Source organism: Talpa occidentalis, unplaced genomic scaffold (genome assembly GCF_014898055.3).
Source record: "Talpa occidentalis isolate TD23 unplaced genomic scaffold, MPIMG_talOcc4v2.1 talOcc4.11, whole genome shotgun sequence".
NCBI lineage: Eukaryota > Metazoa > Chordata > Mammalia > Eulipotyphla > Talpidae > Talpa > Talpa occidentalis.
The window spans coordinates 49,650,144-49,675,408 of NW_023601104.1; the positions used below are offsets into that span (position 1 = coordinate 49,650,144).

Sequence of the window (25,265 nt, forward strand, 5' to 3'; positions counted from 1 at the left end):
AAATTCAGTTACAGGTCTATTTGAGAAAGAAATTGGTGTATGTTTTCCTGACTGTCTATCCAATTACCAGTCTATTTTTTTCCTGAGCTATTTTCATACATCAGTGGTACGGCTATATTATGAAAAACATTGAAAACCCTCGAACTATTTCACATGGTCATAATGAGCATGAATTGGAAATTAATATATATGACAGGAATAGTGAGTAAATATGATGGTACATATCTTCACATACACACACACACACACACACAGAGAGAGAGAGAGAGAGAGAGATGATGTGTCTGTACCTCTGGAAGGAAAATTTAATCTTCTGTGGCAAAAATAAATGAACATTTATGTCTCCTGTTTGCCTAAGATCAATGAATGAGTAGATTCTGCCTACTTGAATACTTCCATTCTTTGTTTAATCATTTGTGTATTTAATTGATGGCAGCTGCCCTAATTCAGAGCACATTAAAATGTGCCAACCAATTCACTTTTGAGGAGAAAAATTAAACAAATCAGTGTTTCACTTTGACATGCTCAAACAGACAGCAGCTCCTAGGGTGTATTATTGTTAATAGTAAAGTAGTAAATAGAGGTTTCAGCACAGGCATAAACTTTTAATTGGACGGTTTGAGAACATGCCTAGTTCATCGATAAATGGACATTAATTAGAATTGTAGTTTCCTTATATCCATGCCAAAGTCTCTTTGAATATTAAATCTATGTAGCCAGTGAGCTCATCAACTTCATTTTAAAGTCTCTCATTGGGAGAGCCATCTTGGGTGACGATAATGGTATTTAAAGGACAATATTCTTGAGAGAAATAAGTTTGTAAGAACCTCCAACCCTGATCATATTTGTGATCACTATATTTCCAAGTTAGATGCAGTAATTAATTCATTAAACCCTAAATCCATGATACCCATCCTCCAGAACTCACTGTGAAGGCGCTGCTGCCCAGCAGGATGGAACTCTCTTGACAATGAGTAGGAAGAGCAGTCACCTCATGAATAACTCAGTACTTCCATGTTTAGGGGAGTGCTCAGTCCCAGAAAAGGAAGAACTGGGGGTGTAAGGGCCTTCACGTGCACAAAGGACTGCTAATCTTGAGCGTCCAAGCTGGAAGTTGGAGTCTTGAGTGGCCAGTTAGCTTCAGCCAGATGGTTAACATAACTTTTAATTATTAGTAAAGCTTTAAGCTCTTCTTGACTTTTTGCTCTGTGATCAGCGTCAGGTTGTGGTGGCATGGGACTTTAGCCTGTGACGAACAGTTTTACTAGAACACCAGGGAATGAATGGGTGAGTCTCTCTTGTGTTGTTTTGGACAGTCAAAAATAGAAATTCATATATTTATGTAGGAGCATGGGTACTAACTGATTGTCCTTACCCTGTTCTCTCCCTGTTAAGGACCCTTAATAACAGATCCAAGTGAGACTTGTAGCCCCAAGGTCCAAAGGACCTAATGGTTAAAGGCTATCACACACAAAAACACCAGAAAACTAATCATGTATAACAAAAAGAATCTTGAATGTCTCACTTTGCTCAAAGGTATATGACTGGTCAGGCCTTGTCTCTGCTCTGTTCTGCTGTTAGCCCAGGAGGGCATAAACCAATACATAATAAAGCTCTGACATCCCTGTATTCAGCATTTTACAAATCTCTTTGGAACAGAAGAGTAAATAATTTCTTAAACAGTTTGGCTGTTACAGTAGTCAGTCCTGGACAGCTGTCAACAGGAAAACTCAAGTCATCTAGTATTAAAATCTGTTGTCACAAAGGGACCTGTCACCTGAACCTTGACATAGGACCTCGGAGAATTATTTTTATTTTTATTATTAGAAAGCACTGACAAGTATTTGGAAAAGTTGCGGAAACCTAGGTGAGCAGAATCCCATTTCTTCTAAATAATGTCTTTGACTTGAAGGCTTATTTAAAATAAAATACCTCTTCTTTTAGTAACTTGAGAAATATCAGTTGCGTAATCATTCCTTCATAATACACTCTTAAGAGAATTTAGCGCTGCTCCCCATAATGTGAGAAATTTTATTTTTTGACCTGGAACATCTCATTGAGCCTTACCTACCCCACTTTCCATAATTTATATAAATCTGTCATCAATTCAGATAAGACAGTAGACTTTCTGTGACAATGTTTTTGTGACTTTCATCTTCATTTTATTTGATCCTGAGGTGTTCACTGTTTTCATGCAGGCAACCTTGCCAGCATCAGCCAGCTCACACTTGCTTTGTGTACCCTCCAGACACATTCACTCCCATTGGGGGGGGAGGGGTAGATGAGGAAAGAGACTGTGGAGGGAAGGAACTGTTTCCTGTCCCCCAGACCCTCTGCCTTCTGCACGCAGATTCCCAGTGCTTCTCTCTACACTGACCCAGCTGAAAACAGAGGTCCCAGCCCTGCTACTCTGTCAGATCCACTTTTCACTGGCAGAAGAGTTTGTCTGGAGTCAACTAGGAAATGGAGGGGCATGCATTTTCTGACCACAAATGAAACTGTGGAGCTACAAACCTGAACTCTTGAGAGGGAGATGATGAAGTCTCCAAGAAGGCAATTAAGTAGATAAGGACTGTGGGAATTAGGGATCAAAACTGGGAGGTGAACAGGTTGAGTGGTCTTAGACAACCCCCTCATCTTCCTTGTATCCTTATATCCAGCAGAGGCAGTGTTAGAAGTAATGAATTTTGCAGGGTACTTTGAGATCCACCCATGAAAGTCTACAGCATTGGAGGTAGAAGTTAGTGTTGCTGTGATTCTTGTTTCTAGGAAAAAATGAAAGACTCCTCTATTTTCACCAGCCCCCAAGTCCCCTCCTCAGTAAGAGATAAGAGAGAAGTGAATGCTTAGCTGTTGGTTTTACCAGCTAAGCATTTACGTTCACTCCAACTTCATTCAAAACTTACCTTGGCCTTCTCTCTGCAAGCAAATCTACACGTTTGGGTTGTTAGCATCTTCCCCTGGGCCAAGGCTCCAATGACTTTATGGTTATTTCCTTATATCATTCAGGGCTGATACTGTGACTGTTGTGGGTTTTGTCTTGCTGGGTTGTTTGTTTTTTGGATGCTCTTCATGGCTGGTCATTAGCACCTGATGGTGGCCCCCCTTCACTTCTCAGTGAGATCCCCAAATTTGACCTTTGGATGGTCTGCACCGTCTCACTCTGTCCTCGCTTCTTTATAATTTATTTCCTCCTTTTTGGCAGAATAAAACTGTCCAAGTTCTGTATGTTTGCTTATGAATACACGACTCAGCTGTGTTCCCATCCTTTGTGTCAATAGGAAAATTCCCTTGTTCTATGTTTAGCTTGAATAATTACCAAACTGTTTGTAATTAGAATGTGAGGATGTGACCTCACAGCAATTTTTTTATTTCCTTTCTCTGTATTTAATACATTTCAGAAACTGAAAATACCAAATCTGTCCCCCTTTTTTTGATGCTTATCAGATGGAAACATCGCGAAACAATCAGCCCAATACCTATGCTTTGTTCATTTATTGCCTTCTCTGAAGATAAATTGACTGTACTCAACTCTCTTCAGCATTTTTCTTCACCTAGATATTATTGCCTTGTGCAGCCACCCCAAGGTGACTGTTATCACTTAATTAAATCCTTGCACGCTGGGAAGAAAAAACAACATTGTTCCTTCATAACCCCAAGGAGCCTATTTTTAAGCCACTAAGCCTTTTCCCTGTTTTATTAACTTATTCCTGGCTACAACAAGACATACTTTTGTTGATGAGCAAAAGGTTGTATTAGCTTTTTATTTTCTGGGTAAACTTATCTATTCTCTGGGAAGAGGGGGGAAAGGAATGGACATTATAAAAGAAGAGGAAAAAATTGGGGTCTCTTCAACCTCCCTGATGCCTGTCAAGGTCTCTGTAAACACTGAGTTGGAAACTAGAAGCAGGGGAATTCAGAAAAGGGAATGAGAAAATAAAATGTAAACATAAAATGGGAACAAGACTAAAAGTAAAATACGTGTTTGTCTATTGGGGGAAGCTTGAAGGGTAGAGGACACCACTTTCAAGCTAAGAAAACCAGGCATAGAAGTTAAGTAGGTTTGTTATTGTCCTTTTTTTTTTTTTGTAAAAGGGAGGATTTATTAGTACTTCTTTTTGTTTCTGCTTAGTGTACTGTCTTTTCATTAACCTCTTGTTTAATGTTTTTACTTTTTTATCTGTTTTTTCTTTACCTTTTGTTCTATACAAGTCATGTCTCAAAGCATCAAATGTGTGTGTTTATAAGTGTGTGTGTGTATGTGCATGCACGTGTGTGCATACACATGTGGATGCACACGTACTAGCATTCGGGACTCACGACCTGCAACTGGATCTCTGGGTCGCGCTTGATAGCAAAAAGTTTACTTGCTGCAGAGTGAGTTAGCTGTTCGTGTGCAGTAAATCATGCACCTTTCAGTTTGCTTCTAGTCCATTAAATCATGGGCCAGAAAATGGGTTTGTCACTTCTAAAGTTTGGACCCAAGCAAGCATATGTGTTTATTCATGATGCTAAATCATTTTACCACACGCTGTGTTCACCAACAGAGTAAATGCTGCTTAAAGCTGTAATATTGGCAAGAAGAGCAGTTGATGCTGTGACAGACTGGGGTTGGATAGAGACCTGGTTCTTAAATAGTTGGATAATGAAGATATCTGAACCATCCCTGATCATTGCGCAAAGGTTACACATTTCTTAGCTTCACACACAGAACACTTGATTGTGAAAACAGGCTCACTCCCTCATAAGGTGCAACAGACCATCAATGGCCCAGTGTCACTGTCTCTGAAATGGAAAAAACATATACATCACTAGGATTATGTGAGAACCAGCCCATTGGTGCCTGTGAACATTCCTTTTGCAAAAGGACCATCTTTACAAACACTGGGAGTTTTTTCTTGCTCAGAGCATGCATAGACCCTAAATGCCTCCTTGGAATGACTGAGTTTTCATGTGTTACTTTTTGCATTTGGGTCAGATGCACAGTAATTTCTATCTTGCCAGCCAAATGAATGCCTTAGGGACAGTGTATGTCTTCCCACTTGCTAGAGTATTGGTCTTGATTGTTTTCCTCTGCAGGTTAATTTCTTTGCCTTCATAATGGCATATTAACTATCAGTGAGGCAGAGAACCCCTCTCTCACACTAGACTTTGTAGCTGCCACTCATTGAACTTTCAGCCTAAACTGTGTTGGTCTGAAGAGTTTGTGTGGTGTCTTGATGAAGTGGATATGGACATATTTGGCTTCAAATTCCCATTTTGTAGATAGAAACTCCTTATGGTTTTCTCCTGACATCCTTATAATACAACACAGAATCACATCCTAAGTGTTCATTGTGTCTGGCTGACTGTCCTTCTCGCTCTCTCACTCCCTCCCTCCCTCCTGGTTGAGGCAGGGTCATGTTTAAGCCATTTTTGTCAGTGGGCCTTCCAGAATGTTGGCCTTTCCAGAATGACAAATTAGAGGGCAACAGAACTTTGCTCAATAACCCACATACTTCTTGATTGTCTTCACTGCCAGAAAACCTTCCTTTCCCACCTATTCTCCACACTGCCTTTGCCCTTCGTGAAGAGGAAAGACTGCTAGTCTCTGTGGAAGCGCCTTGCCCATGCATACATCACCCTGGGGTTCTTCCAGGCTAAATAATTCAATCTATTTAACCATTCCTTAAAAGTCTCATGTTTCTATTATCTAATCATTTCTCAGCTCCTTTTTGAACCCTGCCTAAATTCTTCTTTCAGTAAAGCAGTGAACCCCAGACTGAATTTATTTAATATCTAAACAGTGCTGAATAAAAAAGAAAATTCATTTAGAATTCTAAAATTCAATATTGATGACTCCCACTTATATTTAACTTTAAAATATTGAGCTGATCAGTTGCTCCATTTTATAAAAGAACTGGATGGTATACAAGCATGTGCACGTGTGCACACTCATATATTCACACAGTGGGAGGAGGTGCTGCCCTTTGTCGAGCCCTGGAGAGCAGGAGACACTCCCCGAGATACCAGCACCTCTGCCTGCTGAGCATGAGGCAGCCAGCAGCCTTGAAGTCCCTCACAGACCTCAGAGTATAGGTGTTATTTGAAGGTAAACAGAACTGAACTAAGGCAAACTTGTCAAATAGATGAAAGACTTAGGCATCAGGCATTTTCTATTCTCTTTCCTCATCACCTCCGGACATGCCCTCTGTCCCCACATTGATGAATGTGAAGACCAGTGCTGTGTACTTAAAGGAAGTAGTTGCTGAGGTAAAACATGATGATGAAGAGAGAATTTCAATAAGTGTTGGTCCCCTCTCTTCTTCATCCTTTCCTGCAATCTCACCACCCCAATTCTCATCTAGAACACAGAGTTTGAAGTCTGCTTTCTAGCCTAGACTCATTTTTATGTGCTTTCAATTATATCTGAAGAACGTGCAGTGGAAACAATACAGAATTATTGTAAAACCATTACAATATTACTATATTTAGTAGAAACTTACTAATAAAAATGTTAACTATCTTCACTGCTTCAATACCTCACTATAACTGTGTCAATTCTTCAAATTCTTACAGATTTTTATGTCAGTCAATTACACTTTATCTTAAATGAGTAGTCAATATTCTAGGACTATCAGATTACCTTTTGGGTATACAATGATTGTTTTTCTGCATACTTGTCACAGTAGTTTTATTACATGTATGTTAAAGGGAAAAGATATGCCTAAGAATCAATATGTAAAATAGTGCACCTGTGGAATTGGATCTACCTGGTAGATTATGATCTACCAATGTTGGTTTCAATGATACCTGTCAGACTGTCAAGTTCTGCCACAACCTCCAGGTTAGCTGAGGTTACAGTCAGAGAAACCAGCAGCCACGCATTGTTCTACCTCAGCTCCGGACATTATTCTAAGCACTGTTTTTCTGCCTTCTGCCCCAGGGAACTCAGATCTATAGCTCTTTGAAAACAAAAAGTCAAGAATTTCCTCCATAAAAAATAAGGTGCATGTCAACAAAGTCAATGTATGGTGTAGTAGGTTACACTTGAGTTCCTGCTATACCACTGATCACCCGTGAGAACTAATTTCCTCAAACAGGGATGGTTATAGAACATGCTTGAGAGTTAGGGAGAACTGTACTGCAGCAGTCAATGTCAAGTCCTTCTCCCAGGGTCCAAAACAGAGACCATCTCTATAAATGCTATCTGTCCCTGTTAATAGTAATAATAATATAGTGATACCATCTCTTTGTGATTTGGGGCACATGCAAATGCATATGTATGTATGTATGTTATGGACAGAATAATGCCTGTTCTCCCTCTCCCAATACATAGGTTAAATCCTAACTCCCAGTGTGACTGTATTTGAAAATAGGAGGACTTTTAAGAGATAATTATGGTTAAATGAGATTATAAGGATGGCATGCTAACTAATAGAGTTGGTGGTATTATAAAAGGAAGAGAGAATCCCCTCTACAACCCTACCTCACATGCGCGCGTGCGCACACACACATGGGAAAAACTGAGTGAAGACATAGGAAGGAGGCCTTCTGTAGGCCTCCTCAAAAAACAAGTTTCCAGAACCTTGATCTTAGGCTTTCCAGCTTCCATAGCTGTGAGAAAATAAATTTCCAGTTTAGGTCATTCAATCTATGGTATTTGTTATGGCTGCCCTGGTGGACTCTGAGAGTGTGTGTATAATAATATATACCATACTTAAAATATTGAAATCATTTTTATCCTGTTATGCTTTTTTTCTCCTCTTGTTGACTTACTGTGTTACTCAAGTGGCCCACACTTTATTTCCTTAAATTCTACAATTCCTCAAGGTAATGAATAGTCTCTTCATCGCTTACGAATAGTCTGTCCCCAATTGTGTTCATTAAAGTTTTAAAGAGGAGTATTTATGACCGATGAAATTGTATTTCATCCATGAATGTTGAGTCCTTTTCTTGCTGTCTCGTCAGATTCATTTCTAACTAATTTAGTTTAATTGCCCTTTGTAGATTATCCACTTCCCCCAGTTGAGTTTTTCCTCCTTATAATCAGGTGAACACCATTCTTATTAGCAAATATAGCAAATACTCTTTTTAAATCCACATCCCAAGTCAAATAATAACTACATGGGTGCTGTTTATTAAATGCCTGCTATATTATGGCACTTTTGCATGCATTAACTCTAATAATTTTAACAACTCTATTGAGCAGAATAATGTATAGATATTAGCCTTCACATTTTCATATGAGAAAACAGTGAGATTGCAAAATCAGAATTCCAGCTAAGGTCTATTTGAGTCCAAAATTCATGTGTTCTTTTTCATCACAACACGCTGCCTCTGAAAAATCTGTAGTAGTCTCATTTCAAAGCTAGCCATGGAATTTGTTCAGCTGTGGCCACATAGGCTTCCTAGCTTCCCTGAAGGAATTGAGGAGACATGGCCATAATCGTCCAATCTTCTCTACAATTGCCCCAAATCTTAGAGGCCCTCTGAATTTGACCAGACACCTTATGCTTTAAGAAAGATGCATACCTCTTATGTTGAGGGTGACTAGAGGGTGGAATTAAGAGAAACCCCTTTATACTGTAGGGCTGTGAACCATGAGCTGGCAGGATATCCACATCACTGATCATTTCTCAAGATCTGACACAAGGCCCTCCTGGTGAAAGCTATAGAATGTGCTCCTTGGCAGTTATCAAGGAACCCTGATCTCAGTGGTTTATCTACCCAAGAAATCTAATCTACCTCAATCTTCTTCTTTTGGGGCTCCTATAAAATTAGATCTCTGACTCTGGAAGTCTCCTCTCCCACATGTCTTAACAAGGCCAGGAATCTCTCCCTAAAATTCAGATAACTGCCTTTTTTTTTTAAGATTTATTTATTTATTTATTCATTCATTCATTTATAGAAGCACTGAGTACAGTCAGAAGTGCGGGAGGGTGAGAGAATTCGCCAGAGCGGGGAACAGAACAGGCAGACCGACTAAATACACTGCTGAGGGGAGCAGCGGGCACGGCAGGAGAGGCCTGCGCTCCATGTGGGACCCTCACCGGTGGCTGGGGATCAAACCTGCACTGCAGAGGCTGCAGGCAGCTTCACAGTCCAGTGCTCAACCACTGTGCCACCAGGGGAGGCCCAATAACTGCCTTTTCTTGTGCCTCACATGGGCCTTAGCTGATACCCAGATACCCAGATAACTTTTTTCTTATGGACCCAGAAAGACCCTTGGGGAAAATGTGGAAAAGGATTTGTTTTCTTTACACTACTTGGTTAGCTTGCTGTGTCAGCATTCTTACTGGGGAGTGGATGGAGTGGGGGAGCATGGGGGGTGGGGTGGTCCTGTGTTTCAGCTGCATCGTCCAGCAAACATACACTCCTTTTGCTTGGCATCTTCCATGTCCAAGTATTTAAGTCTTTATATACTCTTGAGTAATTCACTCAAACTTTCTAATATGTCAAATATGTCAAAAGAGGGTATTAGTATTGTGCTTCCTTTGAAATATTGCTGGATAACTTGATACAGACCATTCTCTTACATGTGTTCCCATAATCCAAGATTTCGGCCTTGAAGAGGCAAACATAAACGATTCACATCAGAACCCATAGATTTTACTCTACCTTGTATGTCTTTTAGACAAGGGTTTTAGCCTGTTCAAAATGATGATTGTAGGTCATATGTTATTAAAAATTTTAAGTGAGATAACACAGTCTGCTGTATTAAGGGCACTCAGTGTAAGGGAGAATTACCTTTTGGAAATATATGAAGGAGTAAGTTTCTTTCGTTCATTGCCTATGAAGTGGTATTACTTTTACCTTGCTGAGATTATGGAAATGCTGGACTTGCTGTGCTATAGAATATTGATAATAACATTAGCCATCCCTCATTCTGCTGTGACCTCACTAGCTCAAATGAAGTTAAGAATGGCAATAAAGCACAGAAACTTGTGCCAACATACAATACAGTAGACCCCCTAGTGTGTCTTCTGTGTGCTATTAGGCTACACCCATTAGGCCATGCCTGTGTGTGTTTTAGGAAAAAGCAAAATAATATTGACTATACATTTTCATGTAAGGCATGTGTTATGGCAAAAAGAACAAGGAAAGGGATAAAAACTGATGGAGAGAAGCAGCAAATGTCTTAAGCAAGTGCGATTACTTATAATGAAAATAGAAGGAACATACAGAAAATGATAAAGGTTTAAGGTTATGTTTGTAAAACCCTTAATATATTTTTTATTTGCTTTGGGATAAAAGTCTTCCATTAGGGCACAGAGGCCAATTTGAGTCTTTAGGGGCTCAATCCTTTAGGGGAAGTCACTCTCCAACCTGTGAGACATTTAAGTAGAAATTAAAGTAGGTCATCCTATTACTAAGGAGAGCCCTCAAGCAAGACAATAAAACAAATCTTACTTGTTGGTAAAGGTCAAAGCTAGAATGAAGAAATCTCATTGGAGGCAAAAGGAATCTATCCCCAATATTTAAAGAAACAAAGTTTACACTAGCCTCCACAAATTTGGAACTGTTCTTGGTCTGTAAAAAATTTGTTAGTAATTATTACACATGCATGAATCAGCTCTACAAGCACATCCATCATTGTTTTACTGCCCAGGGAAGTTTTCATATCCACCCTCATTCAGAACTGGATTGCTGAGAACACTGCCAGGAGTGCAGTGCACATATCCCACCAACAGCACCCCACCTCCACAGCCATCAGTACCTCTTTCACTAAGTGATTGAATACAGAGTGTAATCAACAGGCTAAAGGAGACAAGAAAGTGAAAAGGAAATAAAAGAAACTGAAAAGGAGCCTGAAATGAGAATTTAAAAGTGGGATCAAGGCTGTTGACCCCAAACCTGTGCCCTCTGTACCCAGGTGACCCTAGCAGACATTACACTTCCCCACTTTTTTTCCAGTCACCATTACTCATTGGGAGGTTGGTGCTTACTTATACCTAAATTATGTCTAAGAAACCAGTATAATGGGGATTCGCTTAAATTATTAGAGACTTCATTAAAAATACTAATTCTGCAAGCTTAGTGAGAGAGTGCGTGTGGTAGATGTAGATGCTGCTGGGAAATTCATTTAGATGCTCTTGATTCATTGTGATGCTCTTGATCGTCTTGTTTTGGGATTCTGTACAATTGAGAAAAATACCATTCTTGTAATAAAAAATATGTATTAATTCACATAGGCAGTCTTAAAAAAGAAACCAGGCAGAGGGCCAAGTGAAAAATCAGACTTGGAATTTAATCAATGTGCTTATCCCCTTCATATCACTGTTGTTGGCAATTTGGATGTTTTTGACATAGATGTTGAGGAAGACTAAGTGGGAGGTGAGAGTTGTTGCTGATGGTATTATAAGGATGCATGGTTGAGGCCACTATAAATTCTGTAGACTAAATAGAGTTTTAATAAGTCCAATAACCATTGAGAGGTAGACTGCCATTCATCAAATGCATTGAATGGTAGAATATGTCCATTTTCAAATTATTTTTGTTCTAACATATCTTTAGCTATTTAACTCAAAAGAGTGAGGAAATGGACCATTGTGCACATTAGAATTATACTGAGACTATTGATTCAAGGTTTCTAGTGAATGAATTATCAATATGGCCAACTGCAAATTTCTTTTGGAATTACTGTGAATTGGCACATCAGTGCATTTGAATGGATCATGCATAACCTAGATTATTGTTATAGCAAATCCCTTGTAGGGTATATAATATTATGAGTATGATACAACTTTGGAAAACCACATGACCCTCGGACACTGAAAATACATTAGGTAGTGATTCCTCAAGTGTGGTAGGTGATATGACATCTGTAGCTATAGTGTTCTGTGGCAACCTGTGCCAAATAGTCCAGGCTAAAGTGCACTGTAAAGGCTCCCTGCCCATCAGAAGTGCACCATGCCACATAGGAATAAGCAGAATGACAAAGTCTGCCATTCTTGGAAGGTATCGGGGATATCAGTTATCGGCCTCTGACTTCACTGAAAAAGCCCAGAAGGAGGAAGATCTAATATGATGATAGCTCTCCAGGACAGGACGGGAAGGAAAGATTATGTCTGGGTAAAACCTTTCAAAAACTCCTTTTCTCTGGGAAATTTATATTGGCATCATTAAGCTCCATGAAATGATCCATCCCTTCTTGGTAATTATAAGAACATATGTGAGCACATTAGAATTTATTTATCTGTAAGTTGTGGCCATGAATCTTAAACTTTATAGAATGGGTCTGATCCTGAAAAATTGACTATTTAGTGACATTTCCTGCCTTGAATGTAATTTGCCTTTTGACATCCATAATGCATTCTAGTAAAAACTTTGATTTCAAGGCGGAGGTATACCTTTTAAATCTTCTTCAACAAATGTAAACACCTACTTCAAAGGAAAAATAATAAGGCATAGTGATTATTTGACTCATCAAATAGTTAAAATGAAAAGGGTTGAGTGTGTTATTTTTGCTGTCTCATGTGGTATCACTGAATGGCATGAATATGGTAAGCCCAGATTACCCACAGTTCAAATGCATTTTTACCTTCTTCAAACCACCTCAACATATTTGGTTTTACCCTCACTGTAGTCACTTTAGACTTTGTCTTTGTGTTTTTTGTTACTACTCTGTAGACAGCCTTGGTCCTATGACTCCTACTAAATCTCACTAAGATTTTGGTTAAAGCCCTTTTGATCCTGAAAAGTCAAATCATAAAATAGCCAGTTACTTTTCAACGGTAGAATTCATTCCTGTCAGGATAGTCATTGAAGTATATCAGAAAAGGGGAGGAAATGCCATCTCATTTTTCAGATTAAAAAAAAAAAAAAGTTTCACTTTAGGAAGTCACTGGAAAATGACAGAATTTTTTTAAAAGAATTATTTTATGCATACAAGAACTGGGGTGTAGGTCAGGGGTGTAGGGATGGGGAGGGAGGTGAGACAATTCACCAGAGACAGGGTAGGGAGCAGAACAGGCAGAACCACTGAAATACACTGCTGAAGGGAGCAGCAGGCAAGAGGTGAGACAGGAGAGGTCTGCTGTGCCATGTGCATTAGCTCCCTGGCTGGGGATCAAATGCTTCTTGCAGTGGCTGCTGATAGCTTGACAGCGCCATGCCTTTAACCCCTGTGCCACCAGGGAGGCCAGAAAACACCAGAATTTAATTTTCTCACTTACTAATAGCTCTATCCCATAAAATTACCAATACTAAAAAGCGCATGTGCCAGCCAGTCTTGTCCATTCCACTCCTGAACTCAACCATGGCAGAGGTCAGGATATACAGCCAAGCACCTCTGCTTTAATCTACACCCAGAAAATTTGTTCCTAGAAAATTTCACATGCTGAATTACCCTAATTCAAAGGACCACCATCTACAGAATCCTCTGAAGATTTCTCATGATATTAGTTATTATGCCTTGGATATCTGCAAGTGTGCTAGCAAACAGTGAACATCTACAGTCTCTTACTTCACATGTGTTAAATAGGAACATGGGAATAACGGCATAAGCATTTCCATGGAATCTTGAATAAAATTAGAGCTCTGTGGACAAGCAATATACATTGGTCCTTTTCACCAGGAAAAGGTAAACTGAAATGAAAGTAGTGGCAAAGCATCTGAGAAACTATATAGCAAGTAGTAAACAAAGTTTTTTATCCCAAGATCATTTCAAGACCAGGCTCCCAATTCCATCAGAATAATTGATTTTCACATAAATGTGCATCTCCGCTTTGTATGGAGCTAAGGCAATGAAGCAATTTGGAATGCACAGAAAACCAATATAAAGATTTCCATATCATAAATGTAGGACCCAGAAGAGGTGCAATTACTCGAAAAAGGTTTCAAAAACAATCCTCAACATTGCTGATTTCTGGAACCAAATGCTAGTTTCTATTATCAGTCCATCACATTTATAGCTTTATGTGGGTCTAGTAAAAATTAATTATTAATTATACATATATAGAGAGAAAAGAGTAGAGAATCTAGTTACAATGATTTCCTGAAATTAACATTAAAAAGCTTTTTATGACTCAAACATTTTCCCCAACCAGAATATCTAAATGGCTATCTTAGTCATCTCAGGCTACCTTAACAAAATATCATAGAAATTCAGTTTCTCATAATTCTGGAGGCTGGAAGTCCAAGATCAAGGTATGGATGTAGTCGAATTCTGATGGGAACTCTCTTCCCTTCTTACTGCACTCTCCCCACCTTCCCTGGGTGCATGCTCTGCCACTTCTTCTCAGGCACCAATTCTCTCACATTCAGAATCCATCCATTGACTTCGGTTAATCTTAATTACCTGCTAAAAGCTGGGTCTCTAAATACAATCACATAGAACTTCAAAATACAAATTGGGGGAAACATATTTCAGTCCATGCCAACTATATTAGCGACAATCCAGTTCCTTTCAGTACAAATATTTTTAATACCTTTTCCCTACCAATAAATGTTTCCTGAAATGAAATTCATATGAACATACCAGATTAATATCTGAGGCCTCTAAATGGTCTCTTAATATGCTAAATTCATTACAGGGTTCTTTAATCATTGTTACTACCCCTGACACAAACTTCTTATCTGAAGGAATGCATGTACAAAGCTTTTACTGTTTTCTCTGTAAAAGCCCGTGTTTTAAAGTTGCCCACTGCCCAGTAAACAGCCAGGTTCACATCATAACCAGCCATTATGGAGACAGCACTGTGAGTTGACCTTGTATGACTGTAAAAGAAATTCTGTAAAGTCAATTTTATTCTCACATTGACTTCTGTATTAAATGGTATGTATAATACCAGAGAGGAAAGAAAAATCCGAGTCTGTAGGAGGAACTTAGGCATAGGAACGAGGGGGGGGGTGGTATGCGCCACGGGCTGTATGCAGTTGCCTATTGGGAGGTGTGAGCCTCTTGGCCAATTTTTTTTTATTAACTGTAGTGTTCCTTCTCTACCTCCTCTAAGGCATGGGGATTTCCTTGAGGTCTAACAGTCACTTAACTGTACAGTTACAAATTCCAAAAAATTAAATATGTAAGGTGATAAGTATGTTAATTAAATAAGAGGAATCTTTTCACAGAGCATGCATCTCTCAATCACCATGCACACTTAAATATTATACAATTTCACTTCACAGTTAAGCCTCAGTAAAGCTGAAGAACATACAAATGCCATCGGCCCATTCCTTTTCCACCTTAAGTACAGAATGTTAGAAGTGATATCAGACAGGGCTGCAAAGTGTTGAGCTATCCTAAACTGGAAATTGTCATTGTCTTGTGGTGTTTTGTTTCTTAAATTGAATTTTTGACTCATTTTCTTAGTCTGAGATCACACAGATGGATGGTCTTTAGGAAAGCACCTCATGAGTTAGGAGCTCATCCTGTTCACTTTTATGAAACCCCAGCTAATAAAGGTCTGGTACACAGCAGGCACTCGGTAGGTGCTTTCTGAATACATCACACACACTTAAACAATAAGAACATGAAAACTTTTTTATGTGGGGAGAGATGCTGGAGGAAGCATAGACTCTGAGCAGTTATGATGGGTCTAAACAACAAAAATATCAGCAGGTAGTCCCAGAAGCAGGAGAAAACACAGTCAGAGAATCTGTCTCTCCTAGCTCTGTCACATGTTGGATGTGTGACATTGGGCAACATACTTAATTTCACTGAAACTCAGTTCCCCTATCTGTAAAGTAGGATTAATACTATGTGCTGTTTATATTACCCTTGCCAACATGGGAATCCCTCCCTTAACTTTAAATAGAACTCTGAATTCAAAGAGGAAAATACACAATAAGGAATTCACTCATGGATTCTGAAGAGGGCAGGTTTTAGTAAATTAATATGCCACATATGCAAACAGGAGACATTTTCATTTTCCAGTGAACATTTGTTCCTCAGAATGGCTCATGGGAATCTTGTCCTTGAAGTAAAAGTCACTGTGTGCAGGACGTGGCTCCTCATCATCCAAGTGGGGTCTTGGTCTCCCCTGCATGTCTCCCCTGGTGGCTCAGAGACACAGCCACATGGGATTCCACTAAATGCTGCACCCTGTCTTTAGACCAGAACCTGCAGTCCATTTGTCTGGATGTTCAAATCAAGAAATCTACATCCCTCAAGGCTGGATGTAAGGCTTGAACTAACATCCCAACGAAAAAGGTCAGCACTTAGATACACAGCTCCCACAAAATGGAATTTTAATGAGCAGAAGCAAAACCTGATCTCCTTGCTCAGAAAGCAGATGTCTTTGTTCTTTTCATGTTTCAATATTTCACTAACTCAACATTTCCACTTTTATTCGGGTACCCCTCCTCTAAGAACTGAAGAGAAACTGCCTCTTTGCACTGTTTTTTCACCTAAGATGTTTAGAGTCATGTGTTTTAGGAAAGTGTTAAGAAAGGTGTTTTGAGGCATCAAGGTTTGTTCTGGAATTCCTAACTGAGATCTGACCAAACTCTGCAATTTGGTGTTATGATTGGAGACATGTGACTTTTGGTACGCATTTATTAACAACGTGAAGGTGTGTTATCCTCCCTGTTACTGGCTCATTAAGGGAAGGGGAGGGCAACGGAAGAGATGCAGGAGACAGAAAGTTCTGGGGAACTCCTAAGAATTAAATACAAGTTTAAACCTTTCATGTATTATTTTATCCACTTTGAGAAAATATACTTGAATTAAATTCCTTTTTCTAAAATAAGGCCTTTGTTTCTGCATAGTGCCTGATTGTTACAATTCAAATTGCAAAGCTGAAACTTGGGAATCTTTTCCTTCCCCATAAACAGATACATATGGGTACTCTGGACACCCACCCAGCTCTCCTTGAAGTAGCTGGAGTTCCACCTATGTATGTGTGAGCAGAGCGCATCACTTCCAGAGAGCAATCAGAGGTCAATATGGCATTTTAATGAGCTCCCCAAATTTATCAAAGCCCCCCAAATTAAGAAATGTATTGCCTTCTAATTCCTTTACGGTATTGGAGTCCTGTCCTCACTCTCCAGGCCAAGCTTCTTTTTGCTTGGCATATTCACTTGGCCTCTTTATGACGATGGAGGTGTAGTTCAAGAGCAGCTTTGCCTATTCCAGATACTAACCCATTGCTCAGCTAGCAGAAGCAATTTTCTCACACATCCTCTCCTGATTAACAACAAAAGTGTTTTAGCAGTTGTAAAAGACTCTTGGTTAATGACTGGAGATCACTTTGCTCAAATTCATGTTCTTCCCCTGTCCTCACAGAATTATGTCATAACAATGAAAAGCTCTGGGTTTGCAGGCAAAATTGAGCGTGTCAGAGACTGTACTCTATCATGTATGAGTATTTTCTCCATAATCTAAGCCTGAATTAGAAGAACATCACAGATGCACGGTGCATTGGACATGGAGCACATGCATGCATTTAAATCACGTATATCTTACTTTTTTACTGATGTAATTGTGAAATATGTTCTTTTTGCATTCATAATTAGGGGGTGGAACAGATGGTGAAGGCTTAGTTTAAAATAATCTGTCATTAAAATAACCTACCCTACTGGTAATTCTTCACTCTAACTGGAGTTAGGTCATAGGAAAAGAGTTTGGGGTAATTTTTTTTTTCTCTACTGCTTTGGAATGTGGAAGAAAGAGCCACTAATTGCAGAGTAGTTATATACATAAAAATTGTCCCTAGAAGGGCACCATAGTAAGATTTCACTCTGTGAAATTTGGCTGCAGTGGAATATGCAGGAAAAGAAAAAGAAAGCAGAGACAAAACTACTTTGACAAATATAAATCCATTTAGCACAATGCATTAAACATTAGTATATTTTCAATCATCAAGCTATAGTTAGTTTCATACCCTGCAAGGAAATAACCTCAGCATTTGACAAATACTGTTAGAGGCGCTCAGCTTTTGGGGTTAAGAAACTCTGTCTTACACTTTATATGTTACATCGATGTCAGGGGATATAAATTATAATTACAAGCATTATTATTCAGAGATGCTATAACTCCTGACTTCCGTATCCAAGCCTCACTCCTGCATGTGCACCTCATAGTCTTACTGGGATGTGACAAAGGAAATCTCCTATCAGTCCTGTCGGGATGGCTAAGAACTGGTTTTAGTAATAAGAAAACTGTCTTGATAAATCAGATACTTGCCATGCTTTTAAAATGTCTGTTTTACTGTTTCTTCTAAGATTTTGTTTTCCATCTGCTTTGAGGAAAGCAGATAGATTTCAGCATGGCTTTATAATAAATCTTCTCAAGGAGAGACTAGCATTAACATTTGTGTAGGTTCTTTTTCATCTTAATCCAACCTTAGTTAATAATCAGAAAATTCTACATAGTGAGTAAGAAGATGTAATTAACCCTTTGACCCCAGAGTCTTAATTGGCTCCTGTTGAAAACAGTGGGCAGTTAAAAAAAAAAATTAAAAAGTAGCCTGCAGTGATGGAAACAGCTCAGTATATGGTGACTTTCTGAATTTAGAATTTTAAAAAATTCCACAGAACTTTCAGATTAATCACATTTGGTTCCCAGGACTCAATGAATTGAATATTTCCTTCCTCCTCCTGCCTTTTAAAACTAAGACACCCACATTGAACCAATATTGATGTTACTCTTAAAACTTTTCTACGCAGCAAAATACGGCTAATCGTAGACAGGGATGACCCTGCCTTCTAAGGTAGCAGCTGTGTGCAGAGTATCCTTTCAATCTGCTAGATGCTATTTCATCTTCCACTCTTTATTTGAAAGGTAATCAAACCTGAGTTATGGCCATTCACCTCACACTATAGATATAATTGAAATGATATGAATAAAAGGGAAAGCTATGCTTAACTAGTTTTGTTTTGTTTTGTTTTATGGCTGTGATGATAAACAACTAATCTGAGTTGTTATTTTCCCTCCCCCCCCCCAAATTGGCTGTTATTTTTAATTGAATTGACTGGATGCTTTGTGTCATGTAGACATAGACTCATTTTAATCTCACCAGGAAATTGGAACATGTGTCAAAGCCCCTGTTTTTGCCAAACAGAACTGGCCAGTTCTTAGATCGCTGCTGCTTAATAGCATCAGATGTTTAGCCTCCAGATATTCCTTTTCCCTGCTATGATGCCCAAACCTTTTCTAGTATTTTTGTAAATACGTGAGATCTGAACCTCATATTTAAAAAAAAAAATCACAATCACCTTTAACGAGAAAGTCAAGGATATGTATAGGTGACGAATGCATTGTACTGGACATTTGGAGAACTATCTGAGAATCTAGACTAGCTCTGATCTTCCAAATATCAGGATATAACCCATACTGTGGCATGAGAACCTGCACATCCTCTAATAGCTCCATAAATAGGACTCTTGGGAAAAATAATTGCCCCTCCTCTTAGTCTTCTAGCATGTGTAATATAAGAAAAGTCTAGGTAGTACAAGTAGATTTACTGACTTGATTGAGCAGTTATTAGATATTAGTTAGATAAAGATGAATGAAGCACTCACTGTTGAGAAATTCCATCTCCTTGGGAGTTGGATAAGCCAACCAGGATCATACCATATCATAAATGCTTTAATAATATTACAGGAGTGCAGGAGATTTAATCCTGGCCCTGCCACTAGCTGGCTTTATGATCATGTCCAGCATTTGCCTCTGTGCCTCAGTTTCTTCACCTGTAAAATGAAATTTCAGAGTATAGGCAATTATCTTTATGCCAACTGCACCCATCCTTTCTTCTCTTCCCAACTCATCTTCCAACTGACCCTTGTTATCACAGGAGTTCTCTGTTGATCTCTCTCTGTGCTGTCTCTCTGACCTGACCATGAAAGTTCAGAATTTGATACAGTGATTCACACTATGTCTAGCAGGCCATGGCTATTAGGTTGATTTGAAAATCTAACCAGGCCCTTTTCTCCAGCAGGTAGAGGGATTGAGGGGGCAGGAGAAGGGTGGACTTCTTATCTTCATGAAGCATCCTCAGGAGACTTCTTGATTGACGTGAAGACAGGTTAAAATGAGATCCTTCTCAAACTTAAACAAATAAAACTTCTTTCCCATTGTACTGGCTGAAAGTAAAGTACCACTATTCTTATAAGGCTCTGTAGGCTTTAGAAGTTGCGTCAAAAGTAAGGAGTTGGATTTTCTTAGGCAACATTTCATTCCCTGGCTCACAACTGGTTCCATGGGAAATATTATAGACCACAGATGATCAGGAAACCTCTGGTAGACATGACTTAGGAACTCTGTCATCCTCCTTCCCATTTGACTCCTACTCCTAATGATATGATTCTGTCATTAGAATAAATCATTTAAAAACAAGTGATGATTTTTAAGAAGTCACCGACAGCCTGGGAATATAAACATTTTAACTTCAGAAATGCTGTGACAAGTCATCTCTTTATTAATTTACACACAGCAGTTAGAGAATTTATTATCAATGGAAAGCATTTTAGTGACTCTCTGTCAGAGTTCAAATCCTAACACCTTCACTTACTAGAGACAGTCATGTAGCCTGACTTTGCTAAACCTTGATTCCCTTATACATATAAGGTTGATGATAATATAATTACGTCAAATGATCTTCTGAAAATTAAAGACAATACATGCTTAGCGCTTACCACTTGTGTGAACTATTATCATTGTACATCTTGACCAAAAGCTTGTCTGTTGTATAATTTGATTTCTTGCGGAGCAATGAATGCAATGTGACTATACTATAGAATTGTTTTCAGAATATATTAAATCCAAGGACTAGGTCAGGGGCTACCAACAGTTTCTGACCAGTGGGAATGTGAAAACCAATCAACAAGGATGGAATAAATTTCATATATACATACAAACATAGATACATACATTTTCCCATATATTTATATGAGTACACATTAATATATACAAGCATATGTAACTCCCCCAAAGTTCAGTATTTTAGGAGATTCATATCATTGCTGAGGTTTGAGGCAGTGTATTTTTCTAACTGAATTTTACAGTGTTTCTTCCACTTTTCTATATTTAAAAATTATGTCTTTAACCCACCACATACCTCTTTCCAGTGTAATTTACTATATTCCAAATTCACAACCTTTGTGAACACCACTAATCTTTAAAACTTCTTTTCCTGTTTAAGCCGTACTCGTAGTCTACCTGGTTAAAAATAAATGAATAAAGAAAACCAAAATACATGAGGATTATAGAGGGCATAAAATGCACTTGAGTTGTAAAAGTTTGAAAGAAATTTATTCTCAATTTGAGTGGTAAATTGCAGTTAGACTCCATGATTTACACTGTTTGTCCAACTGAAAAGACATCCCTCCATATGGAAAGTGAACTGAGGTTTCAAGAGTTACAGATGATATGTAGCATCCTTCTTGTTTTTTTTTTTCTTCTGCTGTTCCCATTTCAGCAGGTGTAATAGAAACTAGATCTATCACAATAAAACTTTAATACAGTTTTGCAAAAAAGGATTACAGTTTGTATGGTTTCCGCCTATAAACATTCACCCATAATGTATTGACTTTTCCTATTTGTTCTAACACAATAGGCACTGGGAATGAGGAGAGCATAATCCTTTATTACTTAGCAAATTATTGATGTCCATAGTAGCTCTAGTGCTGCTTTTCCTTTTGCGCTTCGTATTGGAACCCTTTTTTCTCTCGTTTCATTACAATTTCCATTCCTGTTCAGCTATTTAATGGCGAATCTTGCTGATTTAATCTCAGTAACTACTATATCCAAATAAATAAATAAATAAATAAAGGCAACATCTCATAAAATCAGCATGACCTGATATTATACATGAATTTTCTGTATCTTGATCAAAATGACAGAGACATAAGGAAGTCCCTGAAATAAAGAAAAACTTCCAATCTTAATTCAGACCTTTAATCTATTCATGTATAATACAATGCAATACTAAAATTCTAAGGACTTTTGTGAGCTATAAAGTGGAAAAAATGGACTTAAATTCACTGTGTTGCTTTGTATCAGATGCCTTATTTAAATCATCATAGATATTAACCTTTTTGTATATTTTTTTTTTCCTGCAGTCTCTGGATGGCTTTGTATTTGCACTAAATCAAGAAGGAAAATTTTTGTACATTTCCGAAACCGTCTCCATCTACCTGGGCCTCTCACAAGTAAGTAAAACAATTTAGATTCTTGACAGCAACTGTGAAAGCTCCTTCGGCCTCAGTGCTTTTCCGTCTTCGACAGTTACTCTGTTTAGCATGAATTATCAAATTTATTCTTTAATGGCTCTACCTGACTCTTCTGACAAAGTCAGTGAGAAAATTTTATGGCAGTTCAGAACATTCAGAATAAACTTGTGCTCAAAACTTTAGTCCTGCTCCACCCCCACCTCCACCCCCAGGATCATTATTAATTTATTGAGAACAAATGAAGTTTCTCCTTTCAGTTGTTTTGAACTTTGAAACCTCTGTGCCCTGTAGAAGAGGGACACACTAATAGTGCTTCCCTTGTGTCCTATTACTGGATGTTTATGGAGGACCCTGCATTATCCTGGGAGCTGACACAATGACAGGGAGTCATTTGGAGTCAAGAAATGCTGAAAGAGACCATTAAAATGTGTTGCAGGGAGGGTTCCAGCAAGGATCTATTTTGCTACCTTTGCAAATGCTTCCTAACACTGCAGTAAAATTTCATAAAATTAGGTAGTCTTTCATTATTGCAGTTTCATTTCTCACACGTGTTTGTCAGAGGTTAAAAGAAAAGAAGATAGAGGCAGATGGGGCCAGGGAGAAAATCCTAGCTGTTCTTGATATTCCCTTGGAACACACAAATTTCACTTCCATTGGCGTCTAGGACACAGGCTGCATCTATAGAATGCCAGAGTATCTTGAAAAGTTTGCAATTCAACCAGTTATCCAGATGTTTTCTCCATAAAAACAGTGTGCCTCTGAATATTTGTGCCCATATAGGTGGTTGGCAGAGTTTGACCCTTTTCATATGGTATTTTGGTAGGGGAAAACATAGCCTTGGTGGGAGGGATTTTGAATGTGTGATGGTCTGCCAAGTTGGATAATCTACATCTCATTCAGTTGCCCCTTGGAGCTAAAGATGGAGATAAGATTTTTCTCTCTCCTCTTAAGCAGGACCCACCCCAGACTCACTGCTTCTGAAAGTTGGCACTGCTTTAAAGAGACATCCAGTGCGGCTGGAACTTATTGGCTGTTAGTGAGTTTGCTGGGTAATAACTAAATCAAGAAAGACATTGGGAAATAATAGAGAGAGTTGGCTTTTGAGGAGGATTGAGGGAGGAGGAAAAACACTGCCAAATTTTATTGTTTACTGTTGAGAATCCAAACAAGGTCTGTTAGCTTGCATGTTCTTCAAGAAGGATTTATTGGCTATAGTAGATAGAGTGATTCTATTGTATTTAGCACACCAAATGAGAGAAACTGAGCTATTGTTAACTCAGTATTGGTATTCTTGCATCTCATTGAAATCTCTGGTTTCGTAATTTCCTTTAATAGACTTTAAACCTTGTCTTAATCTGTTTGGAAGTTGGTATCGAAAATCTCCAATTTTAAAATTGCTCTGCCACCATGTTAACAGTGTATGGAACTGGAAGCACCACTGTTTGTTGTTCTCAAATGCCCATATTCATCTGTATTATGCAGGGTATCCAACAAAGTTTAATAAGCCAGTGAAGAAGAAGGATGAATAATTAGTTTAAGCAGGTAAATGCTAATTAGGGAACTCCTGAAAAGCATCCATTATATACTAGCTCAAAACACATTTTACAGCCCTGGTTAGTGGTGTAATCCAAATTCTGTCAAGGCAACTGCATTTTCTGTAATTGAGATGTGTATGTTTGCTTTGCATAACAGATGGCTCTGTATGCTTAGACTGATAGCTAGGAAAATAATAATTGCATTATTCTGGCCAAAAGAATATTAGCTCTTGGGTTTTGGCCATTTCAGTCAGTCCTCCTGCCAGCACAGCATATGCACATATATGGATTGGATTTTCAAGGAAATTGATGCATCTGGAATAGTGTGGCCATCTGAAATATCATCTGTTCAAGAAAAATTTGGCTTTAACCCTGTGCTGGTTTCTCCTTAAAAGCAGTTTATTTCACTGCTTCTCTACTGTAACATTAAGACAGTCTTTTCCTAAAATCTGAGGCAAATAACTGAGATTTCTGCAGAATAAAACAGCTGGGTAGACATGGTGCAGTAACTGGGAACTTGTGTGCAGTCTTCTTCTGCTTTAGCACATGATGGGTTTTAAAATGCGTATCAATAGTTAGCATCTTGACTTAACCCAGGGCCAGGTGCTGGCCGCAGTGTGTATTGCCTTCTGTGGCGGGTGTGTTCAATGTTGCCAGAAACAATCAACTCTACAGGTAAAGGCTACATGGTACATGACAGAGGTCTTCATTTGGAGACATTATGCGACTGAAATGAGGAGGAGTCAATCTCCAGAAAGTGATTTCGCATATGCCAATTTATGTATCCAGTGTTCAAAAAAACCATTTAAGAATAGTTCTGGGTTCACATTAAAATAATATGATAAGGACCTCCCTGGTGGCCTAGGGGTTAAGTCTCAGCACGTTCGCCGCGATGGCCTGAGTTCAATCCTCACCAGGAGGCTAACCCACATATGGTACAGCAGACCTCTCCAGTCTCGCCTGCTGCTCCCCTCAGCAGTATATTTCAGTAGATCCACCTGTTCTGCTCCCCACTCTGTCTCTGGTGAATCCTCTTACCCCCACCCCCATATCTCTGGCCTACACCACAGGTCTTCTATGCAATAAATACATAAATCTTTAAAACATAATAGTAATATGATAAGAGCATATGTATTTTTAAATATCTGTAGAATGAGGAGGGGAAATCTGTGCTAAAGCTTTTGGAGAGGATTTCCAACCCATTTAAGGTTCTAATTTCTGATAGGGTAATGAAGATGCCTGAGACATAACCCTTCCCAAATTTCTTCAGTGGCATTTTTCAGTTGTGGGACTATAAAGTGCTCATGGGCTGCATACAATGTAAAATGAAATTTTAGACAATGATGAAGAGTTTGTAAAGTTATGGGCCCACCTTTCATTTTTAAATACTTTCCTTAATTAAGACAGCATGTATAACTGTATCATCAAAGGCTTTGATCCAGTGAAATGGTTGAGGAATATTGTGAGCACGTCAGTTTGTTAGAGCATAGCTGTGTCTGCATTTGTAACTCTCAAGATATTCCTTCCTCGGTTTTATTTTCTTTCAACATGTAAATAAATATGGTGGTTTTAAAACGGCTTATGTTCAGGAAAGAATTGAGATTCTTTTTTGGCTCATGAGAAAACTAAGTAGAGAAA

General features: G+C 38.7%; 1 protein-coding gene across 10 annotated transcripts in view; it reads left to right on the top strand.

Moving 5' to 3' along the window:
• Positions 1 to 25,265, top strand: part of NPAS3 (neuronal PAS domain protein 3) — an 846,848-nt gene that overhangs the window by 591,974 nt on the left and 229,609 nt on the right. For all 10 annotated transcript variants that reach the window (XM_054689778.1, XM_054689784.1, XM_054689786.1 and 7 more), the window contains one exon: positions 21,982 to 22,071. In XM_054689778.1, the coding sequence (XP_054545753.1) occupies positions 21,982 to 22,071 (90 nt within the window). The remainder of the gene's footprint in view (positions 1 to 21,981; positions 22,072 to 25,265) is intronic.